This window comes from Centruroides vittatus, unplaced genomic scaffold, assembly GCF_030686945.1.
Source record: "Centruroides vittatus isolate TY-2023 unplaced genomic scaffold, ASM3068694v2 contig_3206, whole genome shotgun sequence".
In the NCBI taxonomy this organism is placed as follows: Eukaryota; Metazoa; Arthropoda; class Arachnida; order Scorpiones; family Buthidae; genus Centruroides; species Centruroides vittatus.
In genome coordinates this window covers 21,088-43,416 of record NW_027122061.1, presented here as the reverse complement: position 1 = coordinate 43,416, position 22,329 = coordinate 21,088, and the positions used below count along the sequence as shown (strand labels likewise).

General features: G+C 30.4%; 1 protein-coding gene across 1 annotated transcript in view; it reads left to right on the top strand.

Annotated features, from left to right (window-relative positions):
• Positions 1-1,757: 1,757 nt before the first annotated feature.
• Positions 1,758-22,329, top strand: part of LOC136973553 (uncharacterized) — a gene marked incomplete at its 5' end in the record, with an annotated part of 40,172 nt that continues 19,600 nt past the window's right edge. The window contains 8 exons of the mRNA XM_067268283.1: positions 1,758-1,824; positions 5,707-5,773; positions 7,631-7,779; positions 8,822-8,871; positions 15,073-15,228; positions 15,296-15,421; positions 16,682-16,912; positions 21,655-21,786. Coding sequence (XP_067124384.1) covers positions 1,758-1,824; positions 5,707-5,773; positions 7,631-7,779; positions 8,822-8,871; positions 15,073-15,228; positions 15,296-15,421; positions 16,682-16,912; positions 21,655-21,786 — 978 coding nt within the window. The remainder of the gene's footprint in view (positions 1,825-5,706; positions 5,774-7,630; positions 7,780-8,821; positions 8,872-15,072; positions 15,229-15,295; positions 15,422-16,681; positions 16,913-21,654; positions 21,787-22,329) is intronic.

Genomic DNA, 22,329 nt, shown 5'->3' with positions numbered 1-22,329 from the left:
GATGGCAAACGAAGTTTCTTTATTTTCTGACTATTATCGCTTTGTGAACACTAAGAGACCCTATTACTATATTTATCGTGACTTTCAGTGGTTTGAATAAATAGAAACGTTTTCCACGTATTTCATTTCTTCAAGAATACAAGTAAAAAAAGCTCCGATCTACCTCTGGTCTGATACTAAGCGTTGACGGCCTGCTTCTAATTTAGGGCTGGCATTCTTATACGAACTATTTATAAACAACTTTAACGTACAGTACATATACAAGACTTTACTGTATTCGGCTTATTATTTTAATTTATTTTTCTCCTATTGAACATTTTAACCGCTCTTCTCATTTTGCCGAATTGAGGCAGCCACTTCGTCGCCTTATCTAACGAGCCGGCCTTGTTGGTCACAGGCTGGATAGGTGGAGATTCCACTGTTTTTCTTCATGTGTCTAACACCTAAATAGGGGCCAGTATCCCATAGAGTTTTTCAGGGAAGCATCCCTCTTGGCAGAACGTTTGCGTTTTGCGTTGCCTTATTCCATCAATTTAATATAAACCATACCCATCGTGAGTTTTGCAAGGACGGGTGCGAAGAGACAGGAGTCCAACATGGTCATGAAAAATATTCAAATATTTTGTCTGAATTAATATATTCTCATTATAAGAATTTTATAAATCTGACTTTCCGTGAGGCACTAATCAATTCTGCAATTTCAAAATACATAGAACTTATAAGAAACCAGAGTTAGTCAGAAATAAAAAATTGAGTCTAAATATCATCCTTGGTATGTATCAATTGTGACAATAAAAAATGCAGTTTCCAACTACATTTTTTTATTATTAAAAGATAAATTGCACAATTGCGTGTAGATTAAATAAAAAATCTTTATAACTTACATACTGTAAAGTAAGTTTATATTAAATTATTCAATCGGAATTGTTTATGGGTGAACGAAACAGAATTTCTTTCTGGATCATTTGCTATTTAAGCGTATCAAATTAATTAATTAATAGTAGACAAATTATTTATGTTTGCCTACTAATTATAATGTATTTAAAATAATTAACTTTTTAACAAATCAGTATTTTTTTTAAACTGTTAAAATAGTAACAATGGTAACATATTCATTTTATTACGTAATCGAGCCCCTGTAACAGGACCAACTTTAATTGTAATAAAATTGTTAATAAATAAATCCCGAAATGTATTTTAATTCGTTGTGACAGAGATGTAAATGAAATTACGTCGCTTGGATTCCACTCCGAGTCGTAATTCTATAATCACAGTATTATACATAGAAAAAATAAGTTTTCTATATTTTATACTATAATATATAAAACTTATTTTAAATTTTTTCTATGTAATTTGTATTATTGAAGATACATACTGTATATTATAATCGATTATTAATTTTAAAAAGCTATTTTCACAATAATAATTTATCACTAATAATATATTTTTAAAATTAACATTATTAAGCTTAACAACAGCGTTCTTGTGGAGGATGGATTACATTAGAGGCAGTTCGGATTAATAAAAGCACTAGTATTTAAAATATAATAATATAAAAGTGAAATCATGTTGTCATTTTATTAGTAATTTATTTATTAGTAATTAAATTATATAATTATTATATAATTTATTAGTAATTTTATTAAATGTGAACGAAATTATTTACTGTAATTTCGTAAATAACAAGCATTCAATAATCTATACGAATAAACTTGATGCAAGTATCTTATAATTTGAAATGTATTACTTTTTTCTAGAAAGGTATATTGGAGTCATCTCTTGTTTCAGAAAATTCAAAGATTATAGTTGTTCGGAAGGATGCAGGTAAGAGAAAACAAAATAATTACGTAATAGTAAAAATTAAAAATATTGTAAAAAATTTGTAAAAAGGATTTTGCCGATCTTAAGTTCTGAAATATTAATAAAGTATAAAAATTCAAATTCACAATGGAGTCAATTAAAGAAAAAATAAAAGTTCTGGAGAACAAGAACAAAAGGAGAACAAAAACAATTAAAGATCTGTTACGAGTTGTTACATATACATTTAATTATGTAAAATTTGCATTAATGTACGTATCTGGCTGAATTCTAAGAAACTTACATTGTCTTTTGTAATTAACAATGATTTCATTTATTAGTCCTCGTTAATTTTTTTATCTTCAAAGTATTTTATCATATTAACGACAAAAAATAAAATAAGTTCCTCTGACTCATTTCTTTCCAGCAGAATGATTTATATTTAAAAAACGATATAGATTGTTGTGTTTCGAGGTATTACTATTAAAATAATCGAGCGTGTCATTCTAATGATATTCTGCTATTATTAGATTGACAAAATCGAAAATATGCGCTTAAAATATTCAGTAAAAGTATGAAAATATTCCCGAAAAATTTGATAACCTCAAATATGTTTCGATTAATTTTTTCCCTCATATTGGCTTATTTATAAAATCAATTGCATAGAATATAATTTTCTCTGGTTGCAATGCGTATCAAAATATTGCTTTAATTGTTTAATTTGCTCTGTTATATGCTTGTCCATATATTTCCATCCTTTATTTTTATTTAGAACAAATTCAAATCTTTCGTATATCTTTTTAGCTACTGCTCTTTGAATTCCGCCAAGTCTGTCTTTTACGCTTTCAATTAAACTGACAGCAGTACAGAACGGCATCCTTTCTTCCAATGTTGTTATAGCATTTTCAAGAAATTTAAAATCTACTTGACGAAAGCTAATTCATGTTTAATAGTACTTTCTCTAAAACAACTCTGGACATCTACGCTCATTGCATCATCCGAATTAACGCTTGAAATAGTTATCAGCATAATAACATTTACCCAGGTACCCAACCCGGTTATTACAGGTTTGGGAGGCAATGAGATACGGGCAGTTGCCGTACAAACTCCTGTCTTCTTGGATGCGCCTGTACAAAAAATGTTTTACGCTGGAGATTATTAATTTCACATTAAATTATTAATGTTTGGAAAGCTTTCACATAATTTTTACAGACACAATTTAATGCGTGATCTATGCGTGTACAGTGAAGCATTTTCGGATAAAAAAAACCACTCAATGCCGCTTCCGCTTTCACCATATAGAATGCTATATTTTACTCAAAGAAGCACTTTCTCGTATTAGATCCCCGCTGAAAGGTATGCATCGGGTGATTAACTGTTTTGTCAATCTTTGAGTGATCAGTTTGCTCGACAAATAATGTATAAATTTAAAATGTTTTTTCATCTGTCGTCACCTTGGTATTAAATGCTGAATCTAGCGCTCGAATAATGACGTTTACTACACATTTTCCAATAAAGTCCGTGGTTTCACCGACACCTAAAGCAAATGTTTTACCTTTTGAGCTGTTTTGAGCAGACTCATTGTTCTGGTAAGTAATCCTTTCTTAAAGTCGGTTCATCAGATATTTTTCGCCACAGTATTTTTCTAGAAATGCTTTAAATGCTTTGTTCTTTAGTTTATGAAAGGGGATACGAGGAATGATCACAGGGCCACATAAATCCTTTAGAAATGGAGACTTTGATGGTCTCGGTTAATTTTTTCGGCATTTAAAACTATTTGCCTATCTTTTCTATATAACGCAGCCTGGCGAGAAGCTGTACAAACGTGCTGAGTAACGTGTGAGTAAACATTCACACGTAATGGCCTCATTATAGGATCGACATAGAGGAACCTCATTATTCGTGGAAAATATATTAATCCGAACTCTCCACATTTGCCTTGCAGTTAGCTGCTAAGCTTGGATATGGTTCGACCATAATACAAACTCGAGAAATCTGTCTAAAATGTGAAACAGAAAACAAACTTTACTAGTATATAGCATACTATTGTAACGGTAACTATAAATACGTACTAATAATAATGAAAATTGTAAGTACAGTAGAAACAGCGAACTGATTGAGGATTTCTCTCTTTGATTTTAAATTTAAAATCAGCCGTAAACTATTTTTTAAATATTTTCTCTATTTTTGATCCAGTTTATTTCAAAATTATGTTGTTATGGAGAAAATGTAAGAAATATGTTCTAACTTTTCAAATATAGTTTTATATGCTTTCAGAACTTCTTAATTAAGGGGTTTTAGATCATCGAAAATTTGTTTTTTTTATGTATGTCATTCAAGAAAAATTATGGTTTTACGTAACAATCCGATTCCCTAATAATGGTACAGTATAATGATGATCTAATGACGTTCTGTTGTAATTTTATTAAAATTCCTTTCATTTAACTACTACTAAGTACCTTGGCATTATATTCGCTGTATGACGAATTGAGAAAAAATAGTACAACAACGTTGTTGTTGTACTTTTCCGCATTCTTTGTTTTTCTCTCAAATAATTGCTACCATTATTTTTAAGACTTAAAATAATGATAGCAAAGTATTAGTAATTAATTAGTATAAAATTAGTAATGCGAATGATTACTCGTAAAAAATGGGAGTAATCTAACTCTTTCAAAAATATTACCCCACCTCATCGTCATATAAAGATGTTTTGGTCTTGGGAGCTTGAAACGTCGAGAAATAAAAAAATTGGGAATTTTTCTGTATGAATGGATGTTAGTTTCTTCACTTCGAAGATTAATAACTTCTGCTCTTTTGTCGAAAATTTGTGAAATTTTTTAGGGAGGTTTGTATATTAAGAGGAAATATTTATAGAAATTTTACGAAAAACCGGACTATGGGTTGGATAGATGAATTTGGAGCCTCGCTCGTTTAATATCTCCCAAAGCAAAGGTAGTATTTTCCTAAAAGTTTTTAGAAACATTTCCGTTTAATATACAAACTTGTCTACAAAATTTCACAAACTTTCGACGAAAGGCACAAGAGTTATAAAGCTTCAGCGAGGCACACTCACATACACACCAACGCGCGCGCGCGCGCACGCATGCACGCACACGCTAACGGAAAGTGTTGTTTGTTTCGGAAACTGATCGAGAGTTCGATGTTTGACTACCGATTTATTCCGAATGCGAAAAGCACATCACTCACAGTAGAATGCTCTGTCTGTTACGAAGAGTAAATACTTAATGTTTCCGATAGGAGCATAGAGTAAGAAGGAGGGTTTTGTTTTTAGTTTTTTTTCACTCTTTCAGCTTTATAGACACTAAGAGGACGTTTTAATCAGATTCAACAGGTCTTACCTGGTCCATCGGGTGATGAGGAAAGAGGTCCGGCATGTCCGGGACAAACCACCCACGAAAAATTTCTCAGATTCCTCACCCGGATTTGAATTCAGGTGACGAATCCGAGACATTTTTCATAAGTCGTCACTCTATTGTGGCAAAACGTCGGATAACGCCTCAAATGCAGAAGGACGTCAAGACAGATGCAACCGAGGAAGGATTAGTGAATCATACAAAATTTCCGCTACCACTGAAACACTTTACAGAAACTATATAAAAGTGATGATAGTTTATACTCGTAGTTTTTTCGCATTTGAGCGGAAGATATATTCTAATCTTTGTATTGTGTTCTATTTTCTTTTTAGTTCTTTTTTGCCTTTTTTGTTATTCACATAAATTGTTTTGTTGTTAAAACTTATCCGCAGCCATTTGCTTTATAATATTATAAATTTTCATCCTGCGAATTGTGTATTAATTAATATATTAAAATAATAGATATGATAATTATCGAATTTATACAAAAATTCAATTTTGCAAAAACATATATTAAATTTTAAATTTTTCTCAGGGGATTTTGTCAAAATAATTGCTTAGAGAGAAGTGGAGAAGCATATGGAACTGTTTTCTATCACAAAGTAAGTATTTTAGGTTTAACGGTATGAATTATTTTTTTAAATAAATAAAAAATTCCCACACTGTAAGAGATGATTCGTAACTTTAACCAGTTAGCCAGACTTGCTATTGACGAGATTCCATCGAACACTTCAAGAAAATTCTCGAATACCGGTTTTATTGGAATAATAGCTTCTGCTACTACAGTATTTCAAAATACATATTTTCTCTGCGGTTATTATTCGAGGGCGTTAATTAATTTAATTTGCGTATATGACATATCCATGTGATGTCCGTCATTAACAAAGTATTTAAATATTTATTTGGAATGGTTCAATTTTTAATGCAAATTACACTTGTGATACAACGAGATATAACTTGTAATACTCATTGACGAAAGATACCAATCTTTCGTTAATGAGTGTTATCTTTTACAATATACTGTATACCGGTAATAAGATAATGTTGATAATGAAAAAATACACTTAACGGTATATTGTACATTTTATATATTCCATTTTTTATTAAAGTTTGTTAGTTAAATACATATATAGCAGGGGTGAGCAAGCAAGAGTTCAGGGAGAGCCGAAATGTAGGTTTTGCAAAATGCATGGGAGCCGCAGTTCTGTACTGTCGTGGCGGATAGTATGGTAAGGCGCGCGATTTTATTATATAATATAAAACAAATATTGAATTTTTTAATAAAGATATTTTTACAAAATTATAAAAATAAAATTGTAAAAAAATAATAAAAAACAGAAATTAACACTTTCAGCGAGAGCCGCATTTGTGCATGTCCGATATAGACGGTGTGTACTGTACTGTACCTACCGTAGCATGCGGTATTTATGAATATCACATTCTTTCCTGAAGTTTTCGGAAATTTTCGGATAGTAGTTGCAGAAACTATTCGAGGTTGGTTGTTATTGGAATAGAACCAGTATCAATAGACCTTTTTAGTGTGATGTCACACGATGGCAGATAAAGAGCTAGCGGTTCGAAACAGAGCAGTTCGTCAATTGTAGTCTTATACTCTTATACAGTAATTCCAATAAATTTAGCAACAAAGTATAAAGGCTTTATACTTTACTTATCAGGAATTCTGATACTTTATATGGTACAGTGGATTAAAAGGGAGTAGAAGGATGGGGAGAGGGAGGAAGAATATCATAAAATGAACTCTTTTTATTTTGTAGTAATGGTTGCCAGATCTCACTGATGACAAGTATTTTAAATTCTATTAATTTCGTTTGTTTTAACAATTTCAACACGTTTCTGTTATATTTTCTTTTACTGAAAAATATATTTTGCTTATTTTACAAATAAGACCTTTTCAATACATCTGTTTTTAACATACAGATATTGTGGTGAAGCTTTCGGTTGTCGAACTAACAAATTCCCTTTCGAAATAACGGTCGACAGGAATTTCCAGTTAATCCAGGTGTCGCGATAGGTGAGAGATATAAGAGGTCGTCGAAGGATTGTCGCACAGGATCAGGATTGTCTGTTTACTTGAGAATGAACATTTCCTCTGTTGTTTACTTGTATGTAAACAGAATAAATGTGTAATGTCAGGCATCCTTTCGCGGAATGTTTTAGTTGTTGGAGGGGGAAAGTTAGCTATAGAGAAGCGGACAGAAAATCGATACAATATTTTGTTTTAATACGAAAACTGAGGTGTTTCTTCATAAATAAATGAACGTTTTGGATTTTGTGACGACTTGTGGTTCAGTAATGTTACGTCATTTGTACTTGTGCTAAAAGAATAAAATTGAATTTATTCTGAGTTTATTCATTATTGGTGATGTACTATTCGAAAATTGATGAAAGAAGTTGTAATTTATGAAATATTATTTATTTCATATAATTGTTTATTTCAGGATTCTTCCATCTGCAAATCAGCGATACACGATCTTCGCATTTCAATGTGGAATTATACTTCCGCTCAGGAAATAAGATTCAAACAAGCAAAAAGAAGTATACGTATGGAATTTACATCAACATTTAGACAACGGATTCAAAGCAAAGAGTTCGTATAAATTGAATTTTTTTAATTAAAATTTTAAATGCTCTATTAAGCAATTTAAATTTTTAAATAAAAAATTTAGCTGAAGGAAATGAATTATATTTTGTTTGGTAAGTTTTTGTTAACCCCTTTTCAGTCCCTTTTTACAGATATTATTCGATTATTGAACATACATTGTTATTAAAATTGCACGATTAAACTGGATATATTGAAAAACCTGTATATGGATAAAAGTACAACTGATAACATTTTAAATGTTAAATAAACAAATAAATCGATATAGTGTTAAATTTAAAAACCTTTTTTTCTAAAAAAAACAGGTGAAGTTAAAAAACAGGTTCAAACAATCATAAAATCATAAAACTACACGGTTAAGAGCCAACACACACAATTGATACTTCACACAGAACCTTTATTTTCACCTGAATTTCAGGCAAAAATAAAGATATTTTGTTTTGACCTTGTGAGTAAAATTTTTTCTATTTGCTAATCGAAAACCACACGAGTTTATATAAGTCTTATTACTAAACAAGGTTCAAATAGACAAGGATACAAAGAGAAATTGATAACAGAAACAGTTCAGGGAAAGTCTATAACCTCTGTAAGTAGCCATGGTTTCCTTCAAATAAAAAAAAAAACACCGTGAAATCGTCACATAAACTTGTAAAAGAAACATTAAAAAATCAACTTTAATATTTTTGCTGTTACACTAAACTTTCCTATAACGATAATTATAAATGTCAGAAGACGCAGTAAATTTTAAAATTTAATGTGTTAGTTTTTAGTTTTGAGATATGAATGAATTTATAACGTTATTTTTAATTCGTGAGTTCGAAAATTGAAAAATATATTTATGACTATACAGTAAAGTAATTGTAAATACGCCACTAAAACACAGTTACGTTGTTCGGTCGTAAACTATTTCTACATACTTTTGTAACAATAAATTTCATAAAAATGTGTATACACAGTTTATTTATTATTAAAATAAAATATAATAAATATTTTAGAGTTTTTCTATATAAATACTTTATTTGCTTTATAGATTTCGCCCTTCAACCACATATTTCGTTTTTACTAATCCCCGAGTATCAGGTAAATATTTTAAAGATTATAATTTACATGTAATAACAATACATATTTCATTAATTTAAGTTTTAAGCATATATCTTATATTTAGAAATTACCAAAAGAATTATTATAAATATTCTACGATTAACGTTTCCTATCAATTTTATACCGGTGATTAGTTATTTCAGTATCAATTCAATACTGAAAGTCGAGTAACTTCAATTCGAAAAACTATTTTTCTCAACCGATTGATATTTCTAAATATAAATTTTATTGTTTCAGCCAAATTTCTATCTTTACTAAATGTTGGCCTTAGATCTTTTTCGTAGTTCACAATAATCAGAGCCAATCGCTGTATATTTAGAAAAGTTTTACATAGAGATGCGATACGTAAATTTCAGTGTTAAGTTAGCCACGAAGTTTTCGTGTTATTCGGTGTCCGGCTCATAATTAGACTACTTCTCAGAAGTTATTTCGATGTTCAGTGTATTTCTTTGCATTACTGTGGAACGCTTTTTACATCACTTCAAACTTATTTCGATTGTGCCCGCCTTCTATCTTAAAACCCAAATTATATAAAACAAATTTGTTGTTGTTGTTGTTTAAGACTCTTTACGACTCATTGACCAGATATAAGCTGATTAAAAACCTTTCTAAGTGAGAGGCATATGCAAATTTACGTTGACTTATAGTTTTATGACTTACATCCTTTAAAAAAACACTCGTGTGACGTTAAAAAATGGATAAAGATAACTGAAGTTAATTCTATTTAATTTTATTTTAAGGAAATTTACGTTGTAAATAAACAATACCTAAACTAGACAAAAATATCGTATTTGGACTTTGTTAAAAATATACAGATTTTTCTTTGTTTGAATGTATTTTATATACCAAAGTTTAGAAAATGTGAACCTATATATACGTAACAATTTAATTTTTAAAGATTATGTAAGCCACCGCTAGAGGACTTTTAACTTTTTTACATTTGTCGGCGGACAAGTAGCCTCAAATAAAAGGACGGTTCCGCTGTAGACTTGTTAATACCTCTACGAAAGCGTGTGAAAGGACCGATCGAAATAGACTCATTTATTGTATAGTCTAGTAAGAAATATATTTATATTTTCTATATATATAGTATCTAAACACAACTCTAAAATGTCGACTTGACTCGGACTGATCGAGTCTCAAAATACAGAACTTTGCCATAACATTGACTGCTTGATTTGCTCTAAATTTCCGGACTAATTTGTAATAGTATTCTCGATTTGCTTTTGTAGCTTTTTCGTAGTTGCGACTGACATGGAGTATGCAAGGGATTTTAGATGACAACGAAAAATAAAAACTAAGAGAATTTAAATCAGCTAACGTAGTCCGATCTGACCGTAGTCGAATGGTTTATCCTTTTCTATTCATCGTTCAAGAAATTTTCGATGAAGGTACTTCTTTGCTACAATCTTTCCTTAGGCACGAAAATAAACTAGGTTCTAACTGCTTTTCTAAGCATTTTATGGTCTGTTTATTGAACTTTAGTTTTTATGTGTAGAATACGGGTACGCATTTATTAACAACAGTTATTGTTTAGCCATATATTGAAGAATGAAGAATAAGATATAGACTCACAACTATTTAAATTAATGTAATGAAGGTGTAGCTGAAATAACCAGACTCGATAACGTGAAACCTTTGGTAAATTATGAAATAAATCGGATCTGAACGTATTAACATGTAGGATAAATTCAGTTTTTCGGTTAGACTAAAAATTCAAATGTCTTTAATTTTTTTTATTTGTATTACCATAATAAGACACCAGATCATTTTTTAAAAAATTTACGCGGAAAAAATCAAGTAAATTAAAGTGGTGCTTGTAAACATTCTATTGCCATATTACTTGCCACTTAAGCTAATTCTTTTTGACTATATTTTTTGTGAATTTAAAACAGTATCGTCGTTCATTGAAATAGCAGCAGGTTACAACAATAGTTATTTAAATGAATAATTTTTATTTACATAAAAAAAGTAATTAACATTAAGTCTTAATTCGCATTTAAAAGTGGCATGATAATTGCCTTTAGAAACCTGTCTAATGTCTCGCTATTTCCAAGTTAAAATACTTTGAACTAAATACGGACAATTTAAAACAACAAAATAATAAAATAGATAAAAAGAAAAAGAAAGACAAAAATTACATTGACAATATCAGTTTTTGATTGTATGGCCATTATGCACGATTTTCTAATAAGTTCTTTTCAACCATACATTTCCACGCTGTGAGTAATACTGTTACATCCTTATACTTTATATAATTGCCCAAAAGGTTACTTCTATAAATTTCAACTTTTTCCAAATTCATCGCTAATGTTGGTGAGTGTGCCTGTTTTTTAATGCTAGCTTCTTTCCGTGCTGCACTGATTTTTCGCTCTGCGCCACTCTACTCAAAGCCGTACAAAACTACTCTTTCTCTATATTATACATGTGTTCTTTAAGACGTTTACTAAGGTTTCTGTATGTAACCCCTATGTATTCTTTCTGCAAACCCAATAGTTCATTTTTCTACGGGATTCTGTATACTTTCGCCTGCTCTATTATTTTTTAACCTTGTCTCTATCATTCCTTAAAAGACTATAAATGATGGGCGCTCTTTTGAAAACCAACTAGGAGTCTTTGTTGCCCGCTGTTTCATTTATAACACCGGCCATGTTTTTGTTATACGTAAACTTAGTTATTTTGTTGTTTCTTGTTACCATTTCCTTTCTTTGTATAACTTCTTATCAAATTTTCAACTAGAGTACTTTTATATCCTAAAGATACATCAACATTTTTAATTCTATCTAGCTCCTTTATCCTATCACATATATTGGAGCAATAGATGAAAGCTCATCTTGTTAATGCTCCAAATGCCGATTTTTTTTTTTTTTTTTTTTACGTAGTTTATATATCTGGGGTGATTTGACCAAGAAAAAATATACTGAGTGTCATGTGTAATTTTAATCTATACCTTTGAGTTCAAACAGATGGAGAAAATTAAAAACGTTGCCGTATCCTTAGGATAAAAAGTAATGTAATTGAAAAACAAATTTGAAAATTATAGATAGATTTTTGCTTTGAAGAAAATTTCGTTTTAAATGACCCGGCGTTATGCACATATAATTTTGCTTATGAATATATATTTTTTACTTTATTATGTATACATTTATTTATTATAACAATGAAAACTCGTATAATCAAATTAAAGAGGGTTCAATTTTGACACGTATACTTATTGTTGTTTGGGTTCTTTCGAAAATAAATTATTTAATAACCTTGAAAACGTTTCGTGGCACATGGGTTGAAAATCTCTGCAGATAAACGATTTACAATTAACGAGTGTCGAAAATGTTAAAAGGGTGATAAAGATGATAATTTTGACTAATTTTTGAGGTTAGTGAGATTTGATTTTATTCAATAAGTCGTCCAGTTGGAATTTGAAGAACTGTGAATATAGTGTTAAAGCAATACTAAAAAAGTTAATGTGTCGACAGAAGTTGATAAAGGCTTTAAAAAACTGTAGCAAAGTTTAGAATTGTCGTGAGTAGTTTATCAACCATAATAAAACAAATCGCGAATCAATTTTAAAATTAGCCGATGATGCGAGACGTACAAGAAAAAATATTAGAAGTTGCGTTTACGACGATGTAAACGAAATTCTCGTGTTCGCAGGTATCGTCTTTTGGCGTAATGTCCGGCGCGTCGGTTTATCCGGGGAGACCACGAAATCAGATATTCAGTATGGTGAAAACCGGCATGCCGATTTAAGTGAGGTCCTTCTCTAGCATCCTTCTCTAGAGGGCGCAGACATGCAAGTCTTCCCCGTGTATATGCTGTATGCCGATCATTCCGCGAAAATAACTCACAGTAATAAGTGTGAAGCATATTAGAAATAAAGAATATTTTTTAATTGTTTTGTGCAACAAAAAATTATGAATTTTTAACGAAAACGTAGTTAACACACAAATGTAAACGTAATTTTAAGTATATTTATATTGCGTTATTATTGTACACTAGCTGCAAGTACCCGCTTCGCTGGGTTTTTTTTTTGTTTGTTATATGTGATATAGTTTTTTTTTAATATAGAAGACATGCGTTAAAAGACTTTTCTTTTCCTAGCAGATAAGTCCAGCATTGCTCGGGCAAAAAGTAACAATAGCGAAGATTAAGATTATTATGTTAAAGCAACCTTACCCGTTTTCACAGAATGCAAGAATTAGGTCCCCCTGTTTCCAGAGATTAATCAGAGAATTTTTAGATGGGTCTAAAAATATGTTCGATTTCCCGCAAAAACGAAAAAACTGCATCTGTGCCTGTAAATCTTGTACCTCATTTTCTCTTAACACTTCCATTGTTAACACTCCCATTCTTAACAATTTCAACCCACATATCTATCAGCCGTTATCTGCGACTTCGTTCGCGCGGATTTTGCAAGCAAACCCTATTTACATTCAATATTTCAACAACCATAGTAATTGGTTATATAACACCTACCGCTGAGAATAATGTGAATTGCTGAGAATCAAACGAATTGTTTTCAATTCGATTAATTTTCTGGAACGTTTACAATCATTCTATAATCGAACCAACATAAAAAAACAAATTCGAATTTAAAATGGTTCGAACATTTGGTTAAAAATTCGAAATATATAAAAATATTTATAACAATGTCTGAAATGTTATCAATTTAATACCCGTAAGTACTCGATGAAGACTAAACGTAGTTAAATACGAAAAATCGCATCTAAAATAGTACAGTAGAAGCCGTTCTTCTGGTTAAGACTTAATGCTTTCCCTCTCCTCCCGCGGGGGAATTTCGAAAAATTCTTTCTTATGTGCATTTTCATGACGTACCCTAACTGTGTACCAAATTTCACCTCTAGGTTCTGGAACTTTCTAGAAATAACTGGAACATTCTCATTGAAGCGTCATACATTTTGTAGTCAACCACTTTCAACCCCCATATCTCCCACACCCTTACAGCTATCGAGACGCTACCACGGCACGATGAGAGACTTGGGGCTACTACCACACACAAAACGATTCATGTGCGATGTGTAGTTTTTGCTGCAGAGTGAGATATAGGCACAAACACGTCCATTTATACATATTACGTTTATATTAATTTAAGTTACAAAAATAACGAAAAACTTTATTTACTAAAAAGTGTAATTTCTGTAAAACGAAATTTTTCTACATCAATTTTCTTTTCAAAACTTAGCGACATAGAACATTGTAAATGTAAATATGGGACGAATGGTATGCTTGCTAAGCGTGCAAAAGTTACTGTCGATTACTTTGAATCACCCAATTGTCGGGTACTCTGTTTACGATGCCCAAATTGACAGTGTGCGACCAATAATTTTAATTTTGATTTAATTACACAGTATTTCCGTATTTTATTTATTGTTTCGTGTTTTAATTGTGTAATTTTTACTTGAAATTATGTGTGTTTGCTGTTTTAAATTTATCGAAATGAGTATTGTTTAGGGTCTAGGAATAAATTAATTTACTTTCCATAATTTTTAATGGGAAAATTGATTCGGACTTTGCATGATTAGGAGTTCAAACGAAATGAATTAAATTCTTAGTATGAGGCATTACTGTATGCATGGACAAGAGTCGATCATGTACTGTACCGTACAGGTACAATACATCACTTTATGAATATGTTAACTTCCGGTAGATATTTTTTCTTATTCTACTCCTAGATCGAGAAAGTAACTAGTATGTTTTCTATTTATTAGGTTATGATGAAAGAATAAGTCATGTAAAAAGTAAACTGTTTAATAAAAATATGTTAAACTTTGTCAATACTCACACAATAATTCGAAATAATAGTAGTTGAATGAAATTTGAAATGCTTCATTATTTCCACTAGAATAGTCAAAATAACGTCAAGTTTTATAGACACAGAATCCTAAAGTGCTTAAAAATCTACCGAATACTGCTGCCAAATACGAAATCTAAAAAGAAAATATTCATAGCAAGACATTTACTTTTTTCAGAATTTTACACTCCGTTATACTGAATAAAAGAGAGTTTGAGTATCAGTTATATTAAATTAATCCAATAACGTATAGGAAAAAACTAAATGGTTATAAATGCTTAATAATAGATAACTTTTTTCTTATTATTATTTGCAATAGTGAATATTTAATAGTCGAAATATAATTTATAAATTAAATAATATTTTCAAAGAAAAAGTATATGATGTCATAAGTCTTCATCACAATTATCTGAATAACGAAAACGAAGAACACGGACAAGAGTGCCGAATTTTAGCCACTTATAATCAATCGATATATTTTACCAATGGGAATGACATAGCAGGAGCATTTCCAGCCACAGAATTAAGTAAGCAATTTACGTTACTATTGTGAAATGATTTAGGGTGTAATATTTAACGCAGACTTTTTTCCAGGTAAAAAACCTTCATATACAAGATATTCCAAGATCTGGAACAACGTAAATACAAATACTGGATTCTGGTGTCGAACACGATTTAGTTCATTCTCTGATATCTTCTCTATAGCAATAAATAAAAATGGTAAAGTACGTTTTATAATAAAGCAAAATACACTCATTGATAAAAAAGTTATGCACCAAGAAAAGAAAAACTGAAATCGAATGAAACTTTATTAGCGCAAACCTAACGACGATGTAGTGAGTGATTACAATATCACAGGAATGGACAATTTTTTTGTGGAACAACGGTATAATTTAAAGAAATTTTTGTACTTTTTAAAATTATCAACTACAGAATCACCAGTGTTCGATGGTTTTATCCAATCGGCCACCGGTGGGTTTCGTCACTAAAGGACGATACACTGGCGACCTGTAGCAGTCTGCTTCTCTCTAAACACACTATTCGAAACAGAGTCGACGATTTTGTTGTTTTGATGCACCGATGCGTAACGTTAGAAGAGCCTAAAAGACGGGCATTTCGACAGAACGACCATTTTGCTTGCTTCGGCCCGATGATGCGACCTTTCTCAAACGCTGTCAACTGTCCGTGATGGCTTTCAACTGCGTCATACATGCATGACTTGCGTTGAAAAATCTAAACACGACACCGAAAACACAGTAAAGTTTTGCTAGCCGTATAAGATACTGAGGTAAAGAGTTTGGGACACTTTAGTGGCATTAAATGGAGTGCAATCGGTTAACAACTGCAATCATTTGCATATTTGTCTAAGAGATAGTCTGGATAGGTGTAGCTTTTCATAATCGGAGAAGCTGTCTGGGTGCAAGACATTTTGTCAATGAGTGAAATTGAACCGTTTAATTTATTTTTCTTCTTAAAAGCAGATAGAAGCAACGCATGATAAGATAAAAGGCTTTATTTAGTTTTTACAATGAGAATTGTAGAATGTAGATGATTGTATGATGCGTTTCGAGTATCTGTAACATTCCCTCAATCTCTTACCATAATCTCAAATATTCCTTCCGACATTTCTCACACAACGGATATGTGCATCTATTTGAAGAGGAGTGCTACTTACAGTCTACTTCAATGTCTTCATTGTAAAAACTAAATATAGTTTATCAGATTATGCGTTGGTTCTGTCAAATACTATATAATATAGTATTCGGTTCTGTCTTGTTTTTAGAAGAACAAATAAAAGATTATTAATATTGAAGTGCTAAACAATTGGGAATAATAATAATAACAAAAACAAATTAATTTTATTTCGGATCAGTTATAAGAAATATTATTTTACGTTTGAAGATTTGTCTCATTATATCTTGAAAATTTATAATCATTTAAAATATTAATGAATTTACGGATTATTATTCTATTTTTCAGTTAATTTTATAAGCAAGAGATTTACAGTTACAGTAAATAAAGGAGATTATGTCGATGTTCTTCAGTTGTTAAATTTAAAAAATATTGAAATTGCCGACAAACTGAAAATGACTGGAGTGAAAGTTGGAGTAGGTTATTACGAGAAGACTAAACCAATTAGTATTTCCGATGCAGGATTGTTTAGGTTAATTGAGAATAATACTTTAGCGGCTACCAGATTAATAGTGAGAGGTATGTATATTTTTATATGAGAAATTCTAATTTTTTCCATTGATTATAAAACATCGACACATTAAATTTGAAAATCTCCTATTCGAGCAATTGAAATTGAAATGAATATTTTCAGCATTTCCTTCATTCTATCAACTCAATAGAATTTGAAACCAATTCTTCAGAATGTTTAGAAAACAAATATCGCAATCGTTAGTTTTAACGTTTAAACTAAAATGTAAAATGCAGCATTTTTTAAATTGTTTGTTTTTTTATATTACAACTAACTTTATTTCTATCGTCAATGTGCATCTCGTCGTTTACTATTTAAATAGAAAAATTTCACATTTTTTTACCTGTTAAGAATATAAATACTAAATAAATTATTTTCAAAATCGAAAACTGGAAGTTATTTTATATATTAAAATGTTGGAGGATTTTATCCACGATTTCTTTTCGTAATTCATGCAACTTTCTAATAGAGAAAAATGAAGCCAGGAAATAGAATAGTTTTTCCGACTTGAACAGTTTCGAGCTGAATGATACGGACTTTGGTGTAATACCAGATTCATCAGTGATATACAGTCGTCATCTGTATTTATTCAAAGCCTTTGGAAGAATTAATAATTACTATAATAAAAATTTTCAAGCAATTTAATATCAATTTTTTTTATTAGGTAAATCACGTTCGTCTTTTAATGCTTCTATTGTAGCAAGTGTTTTGAATTTTTCACGCTAATTATAAATTTATTTTCATTTTACTCATCAGCTTTAATCTGAATAATATTTTATAAAGTCCTACACTATAAGAATTCCAAAAAAGCATACAAGTCATATTTTTATTACTGATACTAAAAGACTATGAATTTCGAACTCGTTCGCATTTCTTTTTTAAAGCAGTCGACTTCGAATCTTGCACTTTTGAATCTATTTCATAATTTCATAATGGTAAACCAAAAAAGAATCCAACAGGGATTCGCGTAATTTTTCTGGCAAGAGTTAAAATTGTTTACAACGCCATCTGTCATAATATTTTATGAAAAATTTTTTATGTTATTATAAAATGGAAAAAAGCTTTTTTGCGAATAGCGGTGAATTTTATTTTAAAAAATTGTAAATGCTAATAACGAGTAAAATCGTCATTAAGTCCGGCCTTACTTGAGACATGACCTGTGATCCCCTGTCACGCCAAAACTCGACTTTTCACCGTCACAATTTAATATGCCACTTATATACAAACTTTCGTGTTAGATTTCAGAAATTTTCGATGAAAGGCACAGGAGTTATTACGTTTTAAAGATGGTGAACAAAATCGTGCTCTCCACACAGGTTAACTTCTAAACTTTCCCAATTATTTGCATTTTTCAACGTTTTGAGTAGCCCTTGAAACGGCGAAAATTCCAAATTTAGACAATGACGTTAGTTTTTATTACTTTTCCGGTTCTGTTATATGTAACAGAGGGAAAAGTATGACAACCCTAAGATTTTTACATTTTTGACTCGGGACCTTGAAACGTCGAGAAATGCAAAAAAAAAAAAAAAAGGGTTGTTTTTCTGCATGCATGTATGAATGTGTGTGTATGGGTGTGTGTGAAAGACGATTTTGTTCACCCTGATTGAAGCTTAATAACTCCTGCGCATTTGTCGAAAATTTCTGAAATTTTGTAGGGAGGCTTGTATATTAGGAGCATTGATGCTATTAAATTTTGGAGGTTAAAAGTCGTCGAGGTGGGCAAATAAAGAGGGATCGTGTGTCATATCTCGAGAAGGATCAAACTTAGTGACGATTTTATTAGCATTTACCAGTTTTGTAAAACTCATCCCTACCCTCAAAATGAAGCTTTTCGGGATTTTATAATAATTAAAAATATAATTAAAAAAACAAACAAGTTTTAAATGTTGCCTGAAAAGTTGATCAACTCGTTGCTGGATATATATATAGTATTTGTTAACATTTTTATTGCAGAATATCGTAAAACTTCATTCATGAAAAAATAATATTAAAGCCTCGTCGCAACATAAATTTTGATTTACAAGTTCTACATTTTATCGTTTTACTGTACTTCGTTTATATTCTATTTGAGCATATTATTCCAAATAAACCCATAGAAACAATGCCATATCTTACCAGCTGCTGTATTACGTAATTAAATGATAAAAATATAAATACTTTAAATTTCAAAATGATCATCAAGTTAATTTATATAGTTTAAGGGAATATGCTTATTGAACAGAGAGCATCTGTTATAAATAAAATTCTAGTTTATGTATAAATAACAGTTAAAATTTTCAATACTAAATTTTTTATATAATTTTAATTTTAATAATTAAATATAATATATAGTAGTTAAATAATCGAAAGTATTTTTAAAATCATTGGAGAATATTATCACATCTAATCGTAATTATTTATTGGAGATGCTCAACTACCAAATTAAATATAAATCAGTGTGATCATGTAACCAACTATACTGTATTTAAATACTGCATGTGCAATTCATATTTTAATAAAATTCTATTTTATTCAATCTATTACTTGGTATTTTTTATATAGTAATAAATTTTCTGAAAAATTAAAAAAAAAATGATAATCATTATTTATAAAATAAGTAAAAAAACTAAAGATTTCTAATGAAATTTCTGACACTATAAAATGAATAACAAAAAAGAATTTATTATAATAAACATAATAAATGATCATTTTGATATATCCGTATCTAAACATCAGAACACGTAAATTTTATAATATTGTAAATAGACACAATATTAAAATATAGATAGATTGAGATCAAAAATCCCTCTTGCAAAATTAACTTCACCGATCACCCACTGTATTTATTTTTTCGCCTGTTGTCTTTAATCGTTCGTATCACCATATCAATCAAGATCATTTACGAGTTTACCGCATTCCTGAAAGCTTTTAAATCAAAATTTTGTATGTTGCTAGGAGGCTTTGGTATTATCATTTTATGAACGAAATCTGTATTTAGCATAAGCTACTCGTCCTAAGATTAAAGTGCTATAAATAAATTGCAAGGCAACAAAACAGCTATTCATCGATCAATCAAAGAAATATAATAAAAGATAAATAAAAAGCGTTGGTTACATTATTCACCGATAGTACAGAACTTTATATAAAATCAGAGAATACGACTGAAGCAAATAGGTAGTTGTCAGACATAAAATAAACCTTAAAAAATTTAGTTAAAATAAGTAAGCGTAGAACGAGTAAAATACAGTAAAATGAAAATTTTTAATTCAAGAAGTAAATATCGTTAGAAGAATCTGTAATATTCACATAAAGTTTACTAAACAGCACAATCATCTTAGAATGAATAACCAATATGAATGAAACAAAATTGGAGACTGGAACTCGGATGAATGACAATTCAATAAACGTGGCTCTTTTCGATTATACGTTTTCAAATGGAATAATTTTTATTTTGTTAAAACTTCTAAAATTATTTGTAGTCTTAAATTAAATAAAGAAAACAGTATAAAAATATACAATATTATTATTAAATTATTACAAATTATTGTCACGTCGTCATCAACGGGTATTGTATTTCAAAATTCATTTCAAACATAGAGGGAATAGTAATATTTAAAAAAGAATAGAACCGGTGAAATTTGGGGGTTGGTGCTTACTCGGCTGTTTTCCGTTATTACCTTTTGTAAATGTTTTAATAACAAACAGCGAAAGTTAAAATTTACTTACATTGCAGACTCTGTATACTCATTCAATGAAGAACCTTTTACTGAGAACCAATGGTAATCTTAAACTTTTGTCCTTGAGTTGTACAGTACAGTACATTGTCTACGCATACAATGATACCTCGTTCTTCGAATTCAATTCATTCGGGATGTCGTTCGTTTAGTTTTTTTTTTTTTTAGATTTTTATTGGAAGTAATGGAAAGTGAATTAATCCGTTTCCAGACCCCAAAACAATACCCATTTCGATAAATTTAAACAGCAAATACACATAATTTAAATAAAGAAATAACACAGTTAATGCCATAAATAATAATTTAAAATATGAAAACAATAAATTACATACGTAAATACTGTACGATAAAATGAAAATTGCATTTAATATATACGAATTAGAGAGGAGTGGTGATGTCTCCTTTTTTAAGAGTACTATGGAGTTGCTTGGCTTTCTCACAAGCAATCCTGTCGGAGATGATATCACCATCTAATAGTTTCTAATTTATCCACACTTGGAGTTTTTCCATCTTCTCTTAGGGGTTATTGCTTTCACTCTTCTTCAATGACATTGTTAATTGGTAGGGGTTATATATATACCTATATACCCAAACACATCAAAAAGAAAGAGGAAAAAAGTAAAAGACACAAGCGTAACGCAAAAGGTACTTTCACAAGGAGAGTGAGAGAAGACTTGGGAGTACAATAGATGGTGTTTACGCAACGAGCGTATTTCTTCACCGCACATGAAATTCAAATGTAAAAGCATCGTTCGAACTCTGGATCAAATTTCTCTCGAATTTAGCGTTTGAACTCTGGAACGTTCGAAGTACAATTGTAACATTGTAGTATATTTGGAATAAGAATTTTTTCTTTTATTTTTCTTTTCTTATGGATACGGAAACAGACAAAGCCATGATGTCTTTTTTTTTTTGTAAGAACTTGGTTATACATTTAGTATGACGTTAAGTATAAAATTCTATAAGATAATACAAGAAAATAATGGTGTAAATTGTGCTTTTATTTTTAAAACTGATATATTTTTCTGGTATTTCAGTATGCGAAATTGGAAAATATGGTCCTCTATGTGAATATAATTGTTCGAATTGTTTAAATGGCGGAGTGTGCCACGACATTACTGGAGAATGCATCTGTCCTCCGGGATTTAACGGAACATATTGCGAAAATGGTAACTTTATGTTATATACTAATATTAGAAGAGATAATATTCTTACAAAAGTATTAACAAGTAAATTAAATATCATGATTAAAATATAGATTATAAAGTTATAAAAATCACATAAATTAATGTAATTTTATAATGCAAGCATTCTCCGTTGAGTGTTTGTAATCCAGCTTTAAATATCAGACGGACATTCTGTAGGAATGCTGAACAATTTTTTTTTTGCCAGGGGGACTTATCGGCTAAAGGGGAATACAATTCATTAAGAATTATTCATAAGCACGGCTAACTTGTACTGTACCTTAATCCGTTTTCTTTTGTTGTTATTTAACCATTTTACGGGTGCGTTATTCCGGTATTACAGTCTGTCACCGCTAGTAATGGTGCGAGGAACATTGACGGCATATCACCCTGCGCTCTTATATGTTGCCTTTCGTGGCAAGTGTTGAAAAAGCAATTGTTCCGCAAGATATTGCTGAGCGCGCTGAGCTACGTTTCCCAGAAATGTTGCGTTGCTTCACTTTCTTTGCTTGCTCAGTCTCCAGATTT